At 38.0% G+C, this 17,590-nt stretch overlaps 1 protein-coding gene and 1 non-coding gene across 9 annotated transcripts in view; both read left to right on the top strand.

Moving 5' to 3' along the window:
* The window catches only part of eif4g1a (eukaryotic translation initiation factor 4 gamma, 1a), a 31,743-nt gene extending 15,580 nt beyond the window's left edge, over nucleotides 1–16,163 (top strand). For 6 of the 8 annotated variants that reach the window (XM_051137969.1, XM_051137960.1, XM_051137939.1 and 3 more), the window contains 23 exons: nucleotides 26–104; nucleotides 1,181–1,945; nucleotides 2,028–2,116; nucleotides 2,215–2,401; nucleotides 5,112–5,245; nucleotides 5,340–5,456; nucleotides 5,543–5,950; nucleotides 6,226–6,372; nucleotides 6,469–6,705; nucleotides 6,896–7,000; nucleotides 7,160–7,429; nucleotides 7,550–7,658; nucleotides 10,004–10,115; nucleotides 10,244–10,521; nucleotides 10,630–10,754; nucleotides 10,862–11,034; nucleotides 12,306–12,431; nucleotides 13,141–13,222; nucleotides 13,308–13,406; nucleotides 13,697–13,831; nucleotides 13,962–14,043; nucleotides 14,157–14,297; nucleotides 15,744–16,163. In XM_051137969.1, coding sequence (XP_050993926.1) covers nucleotides 26–104; nucleotides 1,181–1,945; nucleotides 2,028–2,116; nucleotides 2,215–2,401; nucleotides 5,112–5,245; nucleotides 5,340–5,456; nucleotides 5,543–5,950; nucleotides 6,226–6,372; nucleotides 6,469–6,705; nucleotides 6,896–7,000; nucleotides 7,160–7,429; nucleotides 7,550–7,658; nucleotides 10,004–10,115; nucleotides 10,244–10,521; nucleotides 10,630–10,754; nucleotides 10,862–11,034; nucleotides 12,306–12,431; nucleotides 13,141–13,222; nucleotides 13,308–13,406; nucleotides 13,697–13,831; nucleotides 13,962–14,043; nucleotides 14,157–14,297; nucleotides 15,744–15,925 — 4,182 coding nt within the window. In that variant the 3' untranslated portion in view covers nucleotides 15,926–16,163. The remainder of the gene's footprint in view (nucleotides 1–25; nucleotides 105–1,180; nucleotides 1,946–2,027; nucleotides 2,117–2,214; nucleotides 2,402–5,111; nucleotides 5,246–5,339; nucleotides 5,457–5,542; nucleotides 5,951–6,225; nucleotides 6,373–6,468; nucleotides 6,706–6,895; nucleotides 7,001–7,159; nucleotides 7,430–7,549; nucleotides 7,659–10,003; nucleotides 10,116–10,243; nucleotides 10,522–10,629; nucleotides 10,755–10,861; nucleotides 11,035–12,305; nucleotides 12,432–13,140; nucleotides 13,223–13,307; nucleotides 13,407–13,696; nucleotides 13,832–13,961; nucleotides 14,044–14,156; nucleotides 14,298–15,743) is intronic. The other 2 variants (XM_051137978.1, XM_051137950.1) reach the window with 1 other exon arrangement.
* LOC127155236 (small nucleolar RNA SNORD66) lies at nucleotides 5,980–6,055 on the top strand. Its single transcript, XR_007825556.1, has one exon. It is a non-coding gene; the product is annotated as a small nucleolar RNA SNORD66 (small nucleolar RNA).
* Nucleotides 16,164–17,590: the final 1,427 nt, after the last annotated feature.

The following is a 17,590-nucleotide window of genomic DNA, read 5'->3' as shown; positions in this document are numbered from 1 at the left end:
TTAACGGATTGTTGTTTGGTCTCAGACTGCTGGTCCAGAGGTGGGAGGTTCTGTCCAGACCAACGGTGAAAGTGGTCCGCCTGTTACTGCCGTGATTAGAGCTGGTGAGTGGGCTTTCTTGAAAATACAGGTTTTTGACAAAGTCTGGGTTCCCACCATCCTGGAAAATGTGGAAATAATGAGGGGGTTTCAAAAGTGATTTGGATGGCTCAAACCGTCAATAATGCGCATAAAGGTCAAAAATTTTCTTGGCATCAAAAGGTTTTAAAAAAAAAAAAATCTAATTACAAAAAATGTAAACCAATGTTAGCAAAAAATACTTTTTAGTTGGAGCAGTATTTGATTTTTTTTTTTTTTTTTTTTTTTTTTTAAATTTTTATTATTTTTATATACACAGGGAGTTTTTTTTAATTATGAAAAGTGAAAACTTGCATAAACAGTAAGACCAAGAGCTGGATTCACGAAAATCTTTCTGGAAAATTCCTTTTTTTTTTTTTTTTTTAATTTTTATTATTTTTATATACACAGGGAGTTTTTTTTTAATTATGAAAAGTGAAAACTTGCATAAACAGTAAGACCAAGAGCTGGATTCACGAAAATCTTTCTGGAAAATTCCTTTTTTTTTTTTTTTTTTTTTTTTTTTTTTTTCTCTTTTTTTTTTTTTTTTTTAATAAACTTTTGCTGTAAACATACTGCACTCAGTACCTTCATTTTTAATATTATTTTTAAAGCACATGTCTCAAGATGGAGCATTCTGTTGAATTAATTTGCCCCCTATCCTGCAAATTCAGAGAAAAGTCACGTCATGCATAACAAATTAAGTTTAAGCAACTTCATTGTGCTCATTCACATTCCTGTAAGTAATATTAGGGCCCCATGAATTCTTTTTTTTTTTTTTTTTTTTTTTTTTTCCCGCTTATTCTTTTAATTTTTTTTTTTTTTTTTTTTTTTTTTTTTTAATTTTCCAGACTGTTTTGATGGTCAAATTAAAATATTAATAAAAAAGGATGTCTAAATACTTAAAAACATGAAACTTCCATAATTTAACAGCAGTTTGTTTAAAGTTTAACAAAAATTATGCATTTTTATAGCCCTATGAAATACATTTTATTCTTTTACCCTTTTTTTTTCTTTCTGCTTGCACTAATTGTTTGTGCTGTTTCCTGTCCTTGATCCTCAGATGATCAAGTGAAGTCCATGGCTCCTCCTGCGGCTGTGTCCACCCCTCCTCCATCAGAAACGCCAGAGCAAGCCCCTGTTGCACCTTTAGCCACTGACTCTAAACCAGTGTCAGAGGTCAGGCCTGCTTCACCTGTAAGCAAGATTTCCGTTCCTCTAGAAGAGGAGCCTGCGATATCCCCTGCACTCCCACCTTCTCCTCCTCCCACAAGCAATACCCAACTTTCAGAGCCTCAAACTGGCGACAGTGTGGATGCTCCAGTACTCCCTGATGCCCCAGTTCAAAAGAAGGAGCCTGAGGACGCCCCTCCAGTGGAGCCGACTTCTACTGGGATTGTGAAAGAGGAGCCAGAGGTAGCCAAAGAGAAAGAACCTGAACCTGTGGCTGAAACAGAGGCCACATCTGACACATCTAGCCCAGCTGCTGTCATCTCCACCCCTGTGGAGCCTCCTCCTGCTGTAGCTAATGATGGAGACATTGCTTTTAAGGACGCTGCCCCTGTAACTACAGTGACACCAGTTCCAGAACCAGTCGTTGATGAGCCAAAGGAACAGCCTTTGCTTAACGGTTTGCCCGAGGACTCTGCAGAGGCTCCAGTAGTGCAGCCAGAGAGCTCCACTAGTCCAGTTGCTGAACAAGCAGTTCCTCAGGTCCAACAGAGCTGCCTTACAGCTGTGAAAGCACCTGTAGAGGAAGCGGAGAAGAAGGCAGAGGAGACGCCTGCCCCTGTAGCAGTCTGCCCTGTTGAGGAAACGACTATGCAAGGTGGGGAAATAAGTTCTTGAGGAAAAACTTGTTGGTTTCTCTCCTTCGAGATGAAGTTTGACTTTTGTTTTTCTTTTCTTAGCTGCCGTGACAGCAGTGCCAAAGAAGAAGAAAAAGATCAAGGATCTGAATAAGAAAGATGTCGGAGATGTCCTAGATGCCTTCAAAGAGGTTTGTAGTAAAATGACACATTTTGGCTTTCTTACAGTAATACTTCTGTGACTGTTATGAAGAGTACAGTTGTGCACTTATAAATCTATCTGTTTCAGCCTGAGGAGGAAAAGCCTGCTCCTGAGCCAGAGGTTGCTCAGAAAGAGCCCTCCCCTGCTCCAACCCCTGCTCCACCAGCTGAAGAGTCAGACGAAACATGGGAGGAGAAAGAGGACAAGCTTGACACAGAAAATATTGAACCTGAGGCGTCTAAACCTGTGGAACAGAAGTATCAATACAAGGAAGGTTAGAAGTCAGATTATTGGCTCTCATTTAGGAAAGTTCACCCTGTTGTATAGATTATAACAATATATGAGAGTCTTTTTATTTGGAGGGCAATTTATTGAAAGTACACTACAGTTCAGTTGACCATATCAGATTTTTTTGGCCCACCTGTTTACATTCACTTTAGACATTATTGGTATCAGATATCTGTGTTTACAATATTTCCCACCTAAAATGGTTGTCAGTGATTGCTTTACTATGCACATGGTAGACCCTGGGGTTTTGACTGGCCATTCTATTAAAGTTATTTATATAATTCACGTCAAGTAGCTGTTAGGCTGTTATTTCCCAGCATGGACAATAGCTGTCATGGATGTTTTACAGCACAAAATCTGAATTAATGCATAAAGACTGGAAAATAACGGTAATTTTCATGTTATTTTATATACAGCTTGTGAAGCTTGTTGGTTTAATTACAAAAACTGCTAAGTTATCACCTAATTTCTGAGAAATATAATGTAGATTTTAGTAGTGAAGCTGATGCATTTACGAAATTCATGGGGCTGGGGTTGAAAACCAACTACTGAATGTGCAGTTTCTTACCAGTTTTTATTTTTTATTTATTTTTTTTTTGTGCCCGTGTAAATGCAGCCTTATTCTCACCAAGGCTGCACTTATATTTGATTAAAAAAAAAAAAAAAAAATCCCTTAATGTGAAATATTACCATTTTAAAAACTTTTATTTTTAAACACTTGTATAAAAATAGAATTAGAAGAATTATAAATGTAAGTTGCTTTTGACAGCAAAGTAGAATTTTTCAACCGACATTACGTTTTCTTCAGTGTCACATGAGCTTTTAAAACTTAAATAAAATAAAAATTTCCTGATGATTTACTCACCCCATATCATCCAAAATGTTCTTGTCTTCAGTCGCAAAAAAATTAAGTTTGAGGAAAACATTCCAGGATTTTTCTCCATGGTGTGCTTCAGTGGTGCTCAACAGATTGAAGGTTTAAAGTGCAGCTTCAAAGGGCTCTAAACAATCCCAGCCAAGGGATAAGGGTCTTATCTAGTGAAACGATCTGTTATTTTCTAGAACAAATTACAATTTATATACTTTTTAAGCTCAAATGCTCGTCTTGTTTAGCTCTGCAACGCGTGTGTACTCTGTGCACTCCGGTTCAAGACAGTTAGGGTATGTCGAAAAACGGCCAGCTCATTTTCTCCTCCAACTTCAAAATCACCCTAAATAGCTGCAGAAGTACCGAACCAGTGTTTACAAAGTGAACATACAAGGAAGGTAAAATGAACTTTACAAAGAAGGTAAAACAGTGACGTGTATATATAAGACGTATATATAATATATATAATATTATTAATATTCAATCAATTGTTTTTTTTTTTGTTTTTTTTTAAGAAAAGGAGCGATTGTTTTGCTACTAGATAACACCCTTATTCCTCAGCTGGGCTGAGAGTCCATTAAAACGGCATTTTTAACCTTTAATCTGTTGAGGACAAGTCCACTTGAAGTCCACTGCACGGAGAAAAATCCTAGAATGTTATCCTCAATCTCAATTTCTTTGCGACTGAAGACAGACATTAATGTTTTGGGGGTTAGTATATTGCCTGTATTGGTATATACAGGGTTTTTTTTTTTTTTTTTTTTTTTTTCCCCCCTGGAAGTGGAGTAATCTAATCTAATATGATGGTTTGATGCTCCAGAAACATGTTCAGATTTTTCAGTGTTGAATACTGTTAATGTCTTACTGAGCCCAGACTTTCAAATATACACACAAACTCTTTGTTTAAATTAATGCATTTGATATATTTTAAGTTATGTGCATTATTTTAAATTTAGTCTATGGTGCGGAATGCCACGGATTCACTTCATGTGAATTTTACCATTTCTTTTGAGAAAAAAACGGTTTAACATGTAACAGAAATATTAGTCTTGCATTACTTTTGTACAGTATAATGTAGGTGTTTATATATTCCTGTTTCTGCCAAATTTAAATAAAATGTAAAATGTTAAAAATATTACAAGATTAACCACTTAACTGTAGAAGAAACTACTAGAATTAACTTTTTTAACTGAATATTCACACAATTTTTCTTCCGTATATTAAATTTAACAGTTAACCTCTGTCTGTATGCCAAAAAATGAAAGGGTTTAATTTGATTAAACATAAATGTTTAATGCTTTCATTTGATTATCAGAAAAAGAAAACACAATTTCTGAAATTAAAAAAAAAAAGATTGTAGGGCCCTATTGTTCAAAATGTTAAAACTGAGAATTTGTGTTATTTTACTTTCGCTTAATGTTTTCATTATTACCGAATACTGAGTAAAAGTACCGTTGCGTACCGGTAACCATCAAAGAAACCCCCCCGAGAATCCAAACCTAGGGGAAACACTGAATTAACACTGATGTTTCGTGTTGTTTGATGGGAATACACAACACATTAACAATGGAAATATACATTAACCTATTTAAATGCAAAAACGGAAAGAACTTGCGCACATCTGAAGCATGAGCACAGAAAACCATGGTCCACAGAAAAAAAAGACTTCCTTCGAACCATAGCCAACCCTAGTAATCCATAACTTGGGAAGTGAGTACTTGTATCAAGGCTTTCTTCATTTTTAGTTTTCGTGCAGGGCAAATTCATCATGTCTTATTCCAAAATTTTTATTTATTTATTTTTTTTCTATTTGTGCTCCCCCTTGCAGAGCAATGGAAGCCTATCAACCCAGAGGAGAAGAAACGATATGATCGAGAATTCCTGCTTGGTTTCCAGTTCATTGGTGCAAGCATGCACAAGCCAGAGGGTTTGCCGCACATCAGTGATGTTGTCTTGGATAAGGTAAGACTTCAATCTGGACCCAGCAGCTTTAACCTGTACTGTGTCTTGCTAGAAATTATAATCACCCTTTTGGTCTTTGCTGTTTGGACAACAGGCGAATAAAACCCCTTTGCGGCCCTTGGATCCCAGGAGTCTGATGAACTGTGGGCCTGATTTCACACCTTCATATGCTAACTTGGGTAGACAGTCATCTGGAGGAGGGCGAGGACCGGTAAGCTGTCCCTTTTTTTTACGATTCAGAAATTCAGTTAAAAGTAGTGTGGCTGTATGTTGAGATCGATCATTTATTTTTAAAAGTTGCACTCCTCTCAGTCTGCACGGCGCCCTCAGCCAGGTCGAGGCAAAGACCAAATGAATCGCAACCCCAAGATCATCACCAGCTTGTCTCTTAAAGACAACGTGGAACTCAACCAGGCTGAGAATGCTTGGACGCCTTCAGTGAAGAAGCAAACACGAAACCGTGGAGGAGAGGAGGATGAGGACGACACAGAAGCTGTAAAAACGCAGGAGCTGTTCCGCCGCGTACGCAGTGTCCTTAACAAGCTGACGCCACAGATGTTCCAGCAGCTGATGAAGCAGGTGACGGAGCTCACCATAGACACAGAAGAGAGGCTCAAGGGTGTCATCGACCTTATCTTCGAGAAGGCCATCTCCGAACCCAACTTCTCTGTAGCTTATGCCAACATGTGCCGCTGCCTTATGGGGGTGAGTAACGTTCGTTTTGTATGTGTGGGCTCTAATGATAACCCCTATTTTGTGCCACGTGTCTGGGCCACTGATGTACTATGATGTGATTGACTAACTGAGAAGCTTTAATAGCGTTTGTCAATTTTTTTTTTTTTTTTTTTTTTTTTTTCAGCTTTTGTTTACCACATTTGAGTAATTGATGACAGCAATTTAGGCAAACAGCGAAGTAATTCTATTTTTTTTAAGAAATGTGCATTGGAAATAATTGAAATGTTACTGATTTCCTTTCCCAGCTTAAAGTCCCCACTTCAGACAAACCGGGAGTCACTGTGAATTTCCGTAAACTACTGCTCAATCGTTGTCAAAAGGAATTTGAAAAGGACAAGGATGATGACGAGATCTTTGAGCAGAAACAGAAAGAGCTGGATGCTGCCTCTGAGGTGACGTCTTGCCACATTTGTAAACTTGACTCCGTACAAGGTGTTTAAAATGGTTCTATTAAAACTAAAAACTACAATGTTTTATTTTTACTTCAGGAAGAGGAGCGTAATCGCCTGAAGGAGGAACTGGAGGACGCCAAGGACAAGGCACGTAGACGGTCACTTGGAAACATCAAGTTCATCGGAGAGCTGTTCAAGCTGAAAATGTTGACAGAACCCATCATGCATGACTGCATTGTTAAGCTCTTGAAGAACCATGATGAGGAGAGCTTAGAGTGCCTCTGCCGGCTGTTGTCCACCATTGGAAAAGATCTAGACTTTGAAAAGGCCAAGGTACAGCACCAGTCAGAATCAAATACCCATCAGAACTTTCATGCCTTGTGGGTTTATAATGGTTTATGAGCTTTATGATTACTTTAGATCTACACTCGTTTTGTGTGAAGTATATTTTTCTATTGTTTAGCATGTTTGACAGTTGTTTTCTTTGTTAGAGTCAGATTTAATGTTGGTCTATTGTATACAGCCTCGTATGGATCAGTACTTCCACCAGATGGAGAAGATCATTAAAGAGAGGAAGACATCTTCTAGGATCCGCTTCATGCTTCAGGATGTTTTAGACCTCCGAAAGGTAAGCATGTGCTTGGCTTGGCAAATTTTCTTAGTACAAGTATTTGGCAGGAACCTCATTTACATTTCTTAAAATTTAGAAACATGTGGTATGTTTTCAGTTCTTTTCACTATTTATATCTTCATTCTTTTAACTGTGTATGTGATCTCTGTCACACAGAACAACTGGGTGCCCAGAAGAGGAGATCAGGGTCCCAAAACCATTGATCAGATCCATAAAGAGGCAGAGCTGGAAGAACACAGAGAGCAAATCAAAGTACAGCAGCAACTGCTGTCTAAGAAAGACTCCACTCAGGGTCGAGGGGGCCGTGGGGGGCCGCACTCCTCTGGGGGCCGTGGTAGCCAGACCCAAGATGAGGGCTGGAACATAGTGCCTATTACCACAAAGAATAGACCGATTGACACCAGCCGCCTCAGTAAAATTACTAAGGTAAAGCTTTGTGACTTTTCTGTTTTAGAATAACTTTTATAGTTACTTTTTTTCAATCAAATAATGATTTAAGTTGCTTAATGTGCTTAGCCATATTTTTCCTGTCGTTTTTCTCTTTAGCCTGGTGATTTCAACAACCAGCTGCTGGCCCCGGGAGGAAAGGGCTCATGGGGTAGCTGGGGCAAAGGGAGCAGTGGAGGCACAGGAGCCAAGTCCACTGGAGATCAAGGTGAGCAATCGCCCAGTCTTATTTACCTTGGGCCTCACACAACATAGAAAACCCAGCTCTTTATTAGTGTCATAGGTTGTTAGTTTTAATTGGTGCTTTTTACCGAAGCAGTGGACATGAGTGATGCCTCAAATCATGGGACTTTAGGAAAGGTCGTATTACTTTTCAGTGAAAGCAGGCTTATGATTTTGTGTGGTAGATGATAAAACAGGAAAAAAATATAGAACAGTTATTGCGTGTTTTTTTTATTTTTATTTATTTATTTTTTTTAATGAATTGACAAGACACAAGACCAGGGCCCTGGTTGAGAAGCCCTGTTATACGTTAGCTGGGATCCATCCAAAGATGTGAATTTAAATTGTGTGCAAAATTGAAATATTGCATAAAATATTTAATAAGCACAGTTTCAATCTGACAAGTTAAACAGAACAAAACCCACTAAGTATCTAGGGCCCTATGATTATGCATATTTTGGATGGATGCATCCATTCATTCTGTGTGAATGAATGGCGCAGACGTGCAGTTTCGTTTACTGCACACATACTGAAGCGCGCATGCCGTTAGCAGTGTTTTCAGTGACAGTACATGAACATCTCTAAAAATCTGAGTCACATCATTAGCATTTAACAGTTTCTTTTGTGTAAAACTATCATTATATCATATATACATACAGAAACCTAGGTCTTCATGGCAACCTGTCAAAAAAGTTTAGTTTAACTTGAAGAAACAGTGACAGAAATATTACTTACAGGAACACTCCACTTTTTCTGAAAATAGGGTAATTTTCCAACTCCCCTAGAGTTAAACAGTTGAATTTTACCGTTTTCTAATCCATTCAGCCGATCGCCGGGTCTGACGGTAGCACTTTTAACAGCTTAGCATGGATCATTGAATCTGATTAGACCGTTAGCATCTTGCTCAAAAATGACCAAAGAGTTTTGAGACTTTTCCTATTTAAAACTTGACTCGTGTACAAAGATGGACGAAAAATGAAAAGTAGCGATTTTCTAGGTTGACTATGGCTAGGAACTATACTCTCATTTCAGCGTAATAATCAAGGAACTTTGTTGCCGTACCATGGGTGCAGCAGACGCAACTCTGCATCTACACAAACTTAGTGCTGGTCACTTTCAGGCGCTGCGTAATATCATTGCACCTGCTGCACCCATGGTACGGCAGCGGAGTTCTTTGATTATTACGCCGGAATGAGAGTATAGTTCCCAGCCATATCAGCCTAGAAAATCGCAACTTTTCATTTTTCCGTCATGCTTTTTGATTTAATAAAATTTTTGATTTAATAAAAGTGGAATTTGAAAAAAATTTGAGCCTATTTTCAAAAAAAAAAATATAACAGAATTTATTTATCATAAAAATGTAAATACTAAAAAATTTGAATAAATGTCTGAAAATTGATTAGAGATGCTTTTGATTATTAATATTTCTTGAATCCATTTAATGTAGTCCAGATAAATTAATAGAAAACAGAGTTTAGTAAAAACAAAACTGAATTTGATTAAATTGCAGTTTAATATTGTCATGATTTCAATTAATGCTTTTTGATTTAATAAAATTTTTGATTTAATAAAAGTGGAATTTGAAAAAAAAATAAAACTACATTTTTGGAGGAAAAAAGGGCCCTGAATATAACAGTTTTCATATATTATGAATTACTTGAGCTTTAGAGTGAGCAGACAAAATACAATAAATGTGGCCTTTGCTTTCGGAGGTGAATGCCTGCTGTTTGGGAATACAGTCTCGGAAGACCGTTTTAGGATGCAGTTATACAGAAATACTTTGACAACAGACATTGCTCAGGCATTTAAGAACAACAACATTTGGGATGCTGTGCAACAAGAACAGTCTGCTGGTTAGTCAGGTTATGCCATCCCATAGCACAGTCACATGACTTTTTTTGATGTGCATGGAGGAATTTATTCAGCAATGTGTTTCCATCTCCCATTATTCACATTTAACCTTTTTGCGCATGTCAAAAACCAAAGGGATGGTAAAAACGTCTTTGCAAATTAAGGTTTTTTTTTTTTTTTTCCCTCTAAATTTGGTGTTCCCATTACTTTCTAATGCAGTACTTCAAAATGTTTAAAAACAGGGTGATGGAGACATGACAGTGACAGAGGTACAGGAGTCTTATCTAGGAACCTGAATGCTTTAGAGTCTTGGTGGTCTTGGTTGTTAAAACATTGTAGCAACAACAGTCTAGAAACCACCCTCAACATTGTAGCACATGTTTTGCCAGGGTCACACTTTTTTTAGTAAATGTAAAGATCTGGTTGTCAGTGTTTTTAATAGTAAATGCATGTCTAATGCTGTTCTTTTATCTGATGCAGACCAAGGGAGACCTGCCACTAGCACACTCAACCGCTTCTCTGCATTGCAGCAGTCTGGACCCCCTTCATCATCATCTTCCTCACTTGACTCTGATCGTAGAGTGCCTCAAAGGTAATTTTGTAGTGCTGCTTTTTTTTGTAGGTCAGATGAGTACTAACACCAATGCTGCATGGTAGTAATTCAAATGTAATCTAAGTACAAGTTACTGACTTGCTATTTAACACCCATCTGCTGTGCAGGAACAGCTCCAGTAGGGACCGTAGCGATAGAGATCGCGGTGACAGAGACCGCGGTGACCGAGACAGGGATCGCTTTGACCGATTCGATAGGCGGGAAGACCGGGACCGAGGCCTAGACAGACCCCGTCAGGCCATCACCAAACGCAGCTTCAGCCGTGAAAATGAAGAACGCAGAGGCGGCGATAGCCGTGGACCACCGGATTCCGTACGCCGCGTGTCCAGCATGACAGAGAACCGTGATAGAGGCAGTCGTGAGCGTGATAGAAGCAAGGAGACAGGTAAGAGTCGACAGACTTAAAGAACTGTCTTGAGCTGCTCCAGCAGTACAGATCTTTGAGTTGATGATTTATATATTGATTGACTCTTTATCTGCTTGTGTTTCTCAGTGAAGCCTATGTCGGCTCCTGCTCCACCACCACCTGTTCAAGCCAAACCCGCCCTGAGCGAGGAAGAGCTGGACAAGAAATCCAAATCCATTATTGAAGAGTATCTCCACATCAATGACATGAAGGTATGGACATCCATATACATGATATTGACCCAGAAAACATTTTGAAAATAACGTGTAAATTCATCCTGATATTTTCCACCTACATTGTTCTTGTTACTCTTTTGTAGGAGGCAGTGCAGTGTGTGCAGGAGCTGAACAGCGCCTCTCTGCTCTTCGTGTTTGTACGGAACGGTGTAGAGTCCACACTGGAGCGCAGCACCATCGCTAGAGAGCATGTGGGCCTGCTGTTTCAGAAGCTTGTTAGTGGTAGAATATTACCTCCTGAGCAGTACTACAAGGGGTAAGTTCATAGACCACTGCAGTTTATTATTCTGAACAATAATATGGCAGTGATGCACATTTTAAATCTAAATCATCCTTTATGCTTTAATGATTAGTTCAGTCGAAAAGAAATTGTTTTTGATAGAAAACATTCCAGCAATGCACATCTACAACTTCATGCATTACGTAATCACATTGATCGTTGTAGCCACTTTTTCCAGTCGCAACTTCGTTTTGTGCCACTGACATACTGATGGGATTGAGGGACAGCTTTTCATGCTTCATGTGTCATGTTAGGTCTTTGTCAGGAAAGAATGCTCTCAAAAGGCCCATTATTTAGTGTCAACATGATTACGCTTTTGCAAACCTTGGTGTTATTGTGATTTTATTTGTGATATAGAAGTTTAGGTCTGTCTTTAATCAATGTAATGGCTTGCTCTAATGTTCCTGCTATCATTTTATTTTATTTAAATATTAATTAATTAATTAATTTATTTATTTAAATATATAAGTAGCTATATGATATAAAAAGTGATGATTTCAGGGCAATTTTAAATGTACTATTGTTGTAATATTTTGAATTATGCTTTTCAGTTTTAATTTTAATTTAGGTTTTAATAATTTTATGTACTAGTGTCTATTTTAAAGGGGCCATATGTTGCTAAAAAGAACATTATTTTGTGTATTTGGTGTAATGCTATGTGTTTGTGTTTGTGATTCAAAAAACACATTTTCTACATATTCTACATGCATGCCTTTCTGAAATGCATTGATTTGTACAAAGCTCATAGCTCTGATTAGCCACCTGTCCAGTGCATTGTGATTGGCCCTATACTTCAAGCGTATTGCTCAATGTTACGCCCCTTACCATGTTGTGATGACGTGTCCGGCATGACGAGACAAAAACAATAAAACCTATAATAAATGAGGCATTTGATGCATCCAGTGAGGACATAATTACTGATTATAATGACTCATACCGTCTTTTTACGCGTTGCGTTATGCCATGTAAACATAACACCATGTGTACATTGGACTTCACAACTTCAAAACTTCACAGATCTTACATATGCACGAACAGCTTCTAACACTCCAAAGACAAAAAAAAACAAAACATGAAATCACATCATATGACACCTTTTAATATTTAAGTCTTAGTTCAGCTAATTTAACTAATATGTACTTTAAACTTTTATTCCAATTTGCTTAAAGCTTCATGTTTTGTACACAATGTTAATGGTTTCTATGTGGCTGTGCACTTATTTTGTTGTTTGAATTCACCCACTCTAGACTGCAGGAGATTTTGGAGATAGCTGATGACATGGCCATTGACATTCCTCATATTTGGCTCTACTTGGCCGAGATCATCACACCCATGTTACAAGATGGGGGCATTCCCATGGGCCAGCTCTTCAGGTTAGGCATTGAACCTTGGGTTTCAGATACCTGTATGCAAAGATTAGAAACCAGGGATTTTCAAATCTTGCTTTGGAGGGCAGATGGGATGCAGAGTTGGCTCCAACCCTGATCAAACTCTCCTACGTGTGGTTTCCTGAAGACATTGATTAGCATGCTCAGTAGGGTTGGGTAGTGTTCACATTTCAACCGGTGCGGTACCGGTACCTGAAATTCTGTGTTTAATGAAGGCATTAAACATTTATTTTTAATCAAATGAAAATTAAACCCTTTTATTTATTTATTTATTGGGTAAACAAACAGATTTACTGTTAAAATTAATACATGGAAGAAAAATTGCCATTCTGTGCAAAGGAAAATTGTGTTTTTATTAATGTACTTCACAATCTTGTCTGCGTTTTTGGGGAAACCATATGGCTCTAGAAATGTAAGAACACTTCAGAACATTTCGGTTTGCTCTGTGTTGTTTGAACGAGTTACATGGGTGACATCATATCACAGGGTCTCTTTCTTTGTAACGTACATGCTCGGATGCGTTCTCAGGTACTGCAATTTGTTCAGAACCCAACCCTAATGCTCAGGTGTGTTTGATTAGGGTTAGAGCTAAACTCTGCAGGAAAGTGGATCTCTTGGGCCAGATTTGAGGATCCCTGTTATAGACCATCAAATAAAATGTACACACCATCTGACCTTTTTAAATCATCCACAGGGAAGTGTCCAAACCTCTTCTCCCTATGGGCAAAGCAGCAATCTTGCTTGTTGAAATGCTTAACCTTCTTTGCAAAGGACTGGTGAGTATCACGCTGTGGCAAATGCTTATTTGCATACATTGCAGTTTCATAATTTATTAATTTCATTTCTCTATAATGTTTTCAGAGCCACAAAAAAGCTGGAGCAATGTGGTTGGAGGCAGGACTCAGCTGGAAAGACTTTCTGCCTGAAGATGAGGATGTCAATAAGTTTGTTACAGAGCAGGTACTCAAAGCTGTTTTGTACTCCATTAACAGGTCAAGATAAACAGAATAAATAATTTTAAGTTTACTAATCATCATAATTCCCTTTTAATAGATTAATCTTATGGTGGTCCTTAACCTGTAAACATTTGATAAATTTTCATCTTTGATGCCTGTGATGTTCTTAATTTTTCATTAAGTTGTCTTATTTCTTCACACTATTTTTTTGTTTGTATGTGTTACATGCATATATATGCATACTGTGCATATGTCTGTATGAGCTTGAAGGTCATTAAGATGTTATATTTGCAGAAAATGGAGTTCACTTTGGGTGAGGAGTCTGAGAAGCCCAGTAAGAAGGAACTGACTGCTGAGGAGCTGAGTAAACATTTGGACAGGTTGTTACAGGAAAAAGCCAACAACCAGAGGATCTATGACTGGGTAGAGGTAAGCGTGTGTGCATTGGCTGCGGTTCAAGGCTCTTCAATCAAACATTAGGGTATTGGAGCGATCTGCATTATGGGTATAACATTATGCTCATGGGACATGTGCTGACTGGCATTTCTCTCCTTTAAAGGCCAACCTAGATGAGCAGAAGATGAGCTCCAATCAGTTTGTGCGGGCACTGATGACGTCCGTGTGTCAGTCTGCCATTATATGTGAGTGAACTCATTAGATGCAATCTGCTTCCCTCACTTTAGTTTGACTTCAGACCTGAACTTGCACTGACCTGTACTTGATGTTAATTGTGCACATTAATGAACTGGTATAGGTGAGAACCCCTACAAGGTGGATGTGGAGCAGATTACCCAAAGGGCCAAACTGCTGCAGAAGTACCTCTCTGATGAAACGAAGGAGCTGCAGGCACTCTATGCTCTCCAGGCTCTCATGGTGCAGATGGAGCAGCCTGCCAGTGAGTGTTTTTATAAATGCCTCCTCATTTTCACTGTCTCGCATGCATAAATGACATTGTGTTCTTAATGTCTAAAAGGACTAGTGGTGGTGTGTTTTTTTTTTTTTTTTTTTTTTGAGTAATTTCTCAGTGTTTATTTTTGGGGGGGGGTTTATACTGCCCTTCAAAAGTTGCATTTCATTGATCAAGTTCAGTAAAAACAATGATATTAGGGGCTTTCACACCGGAGGGAAATTTTTATGGTGCCTAGAACTTGACGGAAGTTCCTGCTTTTTGGCGTGTTCGCACTGCAGGTAATAGAAACGTATTTTGTTCCAGGAACTCTGTTTGGGAGAACTAAATTAGCCTCTACTTCAGAGTAGGGTCTCAAACAGTTCTATAGGAACTACCAGCGACGTAAGTGTACACTGATTGGTGAAACGCGTACGAAATGCTGCCAAGTCATGTAAAAATAGACTACCAGTCAAAAGTTTTTTTTTTTTTAACAGTATTTTTATTATTATTATTATTATTATTTTATTATTATTATTATTATTTAAACAGTTGAGTACTTCTTTTTTTTTTTTTTTTTTTTTTTTTTTTTCTGGATTCTTTGAATAGAATGATCCGATGATCTACATTTATCTGAAATAAAGTTTTTGCAAAAAATGCTAAAAATTCAGTTTGAAATCACAAGAATAAATTGCATTTTAAAATGTTCAAATCGAAAAGTTATTTTTAAATATTAAAAATGTTTCAATTTTACTTTACTTAAATTAAAAATCTTACTGTTCAAAAACTTTTGACTGGCAGTATATTTACTCCACGAACATGGAAAACTGCAATAATGACGGCATTTACCTGTTATCTGCAGTGTTGTTTTTTTCTTAGCCTCGTGATATGCAACACTGCACTGCGTTTTTAATCTCGTATATTTATGCTTTTTACTTCCATCTGCATCATCACGAAACCCAAGAAACAGCAAAAACTGCTCCAATCACTGGTTGCTGACGTTTGCAAATGCTGTGAATAAAGACGTTGCTGTTGGCTGCTTCAGAGTTCCTTGGCTCTTTAAGTATTGGTTCTCTAGGAACCACCGTGCTGGCTGGTTCATAGACCAAGTTCCTAGGACTATGCAGTGTGAAAGTGCCTACTGTGAAATAATAGAATTTAAAAATAATTTAATTTTTAAATTCTTTTGCCATATCTTAATTTTCAGCAGCCATTACTCCAGTCCTCAGTATTACATGATCCTTCGGAAGTCATTCTAATATGCTAATTTGTTGCTCAAGAGACATTTATCATGAATGTTGAAAATAGTTGTGCTGCCTAATATTTTTAAGATGGTCTTTACTGCCGTCTTTGATCAATTTAATGCTTCATTGCTGAATATAAGTTACTGTTTTTCAACAAAAATACGCTGTTGATCTAAGTGTAGCTAAATGGTGTTGTCTCTGTTTCACCCAGATTTACTGCGCATGTTTTTTGACGCGCTGTACGACGAGGACGTGATCAAAGAGGATGCCTTCTACAAATGGGAGTCCAGCAAAGACCCGGCGGAGCAGCTGGGGAAGGGTGTGGCCCTGAAATCCGTCACTGCCTTCTTCACTTGGTTACGGGAGGCCGAGTCCGAATCAGACAACAGCTAATCCTGAACTTTGCTAGCCCAGGTAGCACCGGAGAGAAAAACAGCTGCCAGGGACTATTAAAAGGAGGATGTCTTACAACCAAGTTGAACTTGATCCTCAAAAAGCCAATCTTATCTGTTCGGGGTGGCTCTTGACAGATACAAACTACAATCATTTCTCAGTCATTTCTTTTGCTCTCTATATCTATTGTGGCTATGTCCACCAAAACAATAAAAAAAAAAAAAAAAAAAAAAAGAAATCTGCAGGACTGCTTAAACGTGTTAACAATTCATCGTCATTTATTTTTAATGAGAAATTCTTGGGGGGAAAAAGTACAAACCAACGCTGCTCTTTCATGTTAATATAGATTTATATGCAACGTGGTATATGACGAATCTGACGCGGCGTCATATATATTGTGTAGAGGGCGTGATGGCGATCATGCCCTTTAGGGTTGTAATGTCTGATCAAAAACAGACGTTTTCTTTCGTGCGTGTGCGAGAGGAGTCATGTTTTTAATTTCACAAGGACTGATACATGAGCGTAGTATTTGATGAATTCTCGAAGTGACGAATGAAATTTGAGTAGCGTTTGTATTTCGCCCTTTTTTGCTTCCTGTATCCTTTAGTAAGAGGTGGACCTGTTGAACTTCAGGATGATGGTCTCGGATGGACTTTTTGACCTTTTTGACCTTAGTGCTGCTGGATGAGGAGGGGGTCCAACATGCTTCCTAAGCCATCCTTGTCCTGCTTCCTGCCCCACACTTTTGCGTCTTACCTCTCTTGAAGAACTGATGGGGGTGTGTTTGTGGAAGCCCCACTTGAGCAAGCCTGCGGTGGAATTTTAAGAGAAATCATTAAAACTTGAAGCATATAGAAAAATCAACTTGATGAAATGACAGTAATGATCCTAAAGCCTTTTCTACTTGTGAAGTGGAAACACATTTCAGGAGCGTTCTGTACATATATATGGAAATGTTTTTTTTTTTTTTTTTTTTTTTTTTTCTTTCTTTCTTTCTTTGGTTTTGTTTTTTTGTTTTATTTTCAGAAATTAAAAGTTTAAAAACCTGATGTAATGCCATTTATTTTTTTCCAACAGAAATGGCAGTTTCCCTGTATTTAAGATTTGTTTTCTTCCAGATGGTAACAGGTGCTTACAGTGATCAGTTGATTAGTTTTATTGAAAAAAATGTGTACATATTTTTTGCTCTCTTTATTATTTAAGGAATTAAATGCTTTCACATCAAACTGGAAAACGATGGAGAGATGAAACATTGCAAATAATAAAAGATTATCAAGTTGCTAAGTAGAGTGTGTTTGAGGGATATGGATTTTTTTTTTTTTTTTTTTTTTTTTTTTTTTCTCCTTTCCTTCTCCACACCCAATAATCATGAAAAAGGTGTAGTGCAGGGCTCACCAGACCCGGTCCTGGAGGGCTGGTGTCCCTGCAGAGTTTAGTTCCAACCCTAATCAAACACACCTGAACCAGCTAATCAAGGTTTTACTAGGTAGACTTGAAACTTTCAGGTAGGTGTGTTGAGGAAAGTTGGAGGTAAACTCTGCAGGACATCAGCCCTCCAAGAATAAGTTTGGTGACCCCTGGTGTAGTGGGGTTTTTTGTTTTTTTTTCTTCTTTTGGCAAAATTCAACTTGGTTGCTTAAAAGCTGTAATGGTTCTGTCTGCCAG

Source organism: Labeo rohita, chromosome 2 (genome assembly GCF_022985175.1).
Source record: "Labeo rohita strain BAU-BD-2019 chromosome 2, IGBB_LRoh.1.0, whole genome shotgun sequence".
Taxonomy (NCBI): domain Eukaryota; kingdom Metazoa; phylum Chordata; class Actinopteri; order Cypriniformes; family Cyprinidae; genus Labeo; species Labeo rohita.
This window is presented reverse-complemented; position numbering and strand designations above follow the sequence as displayed.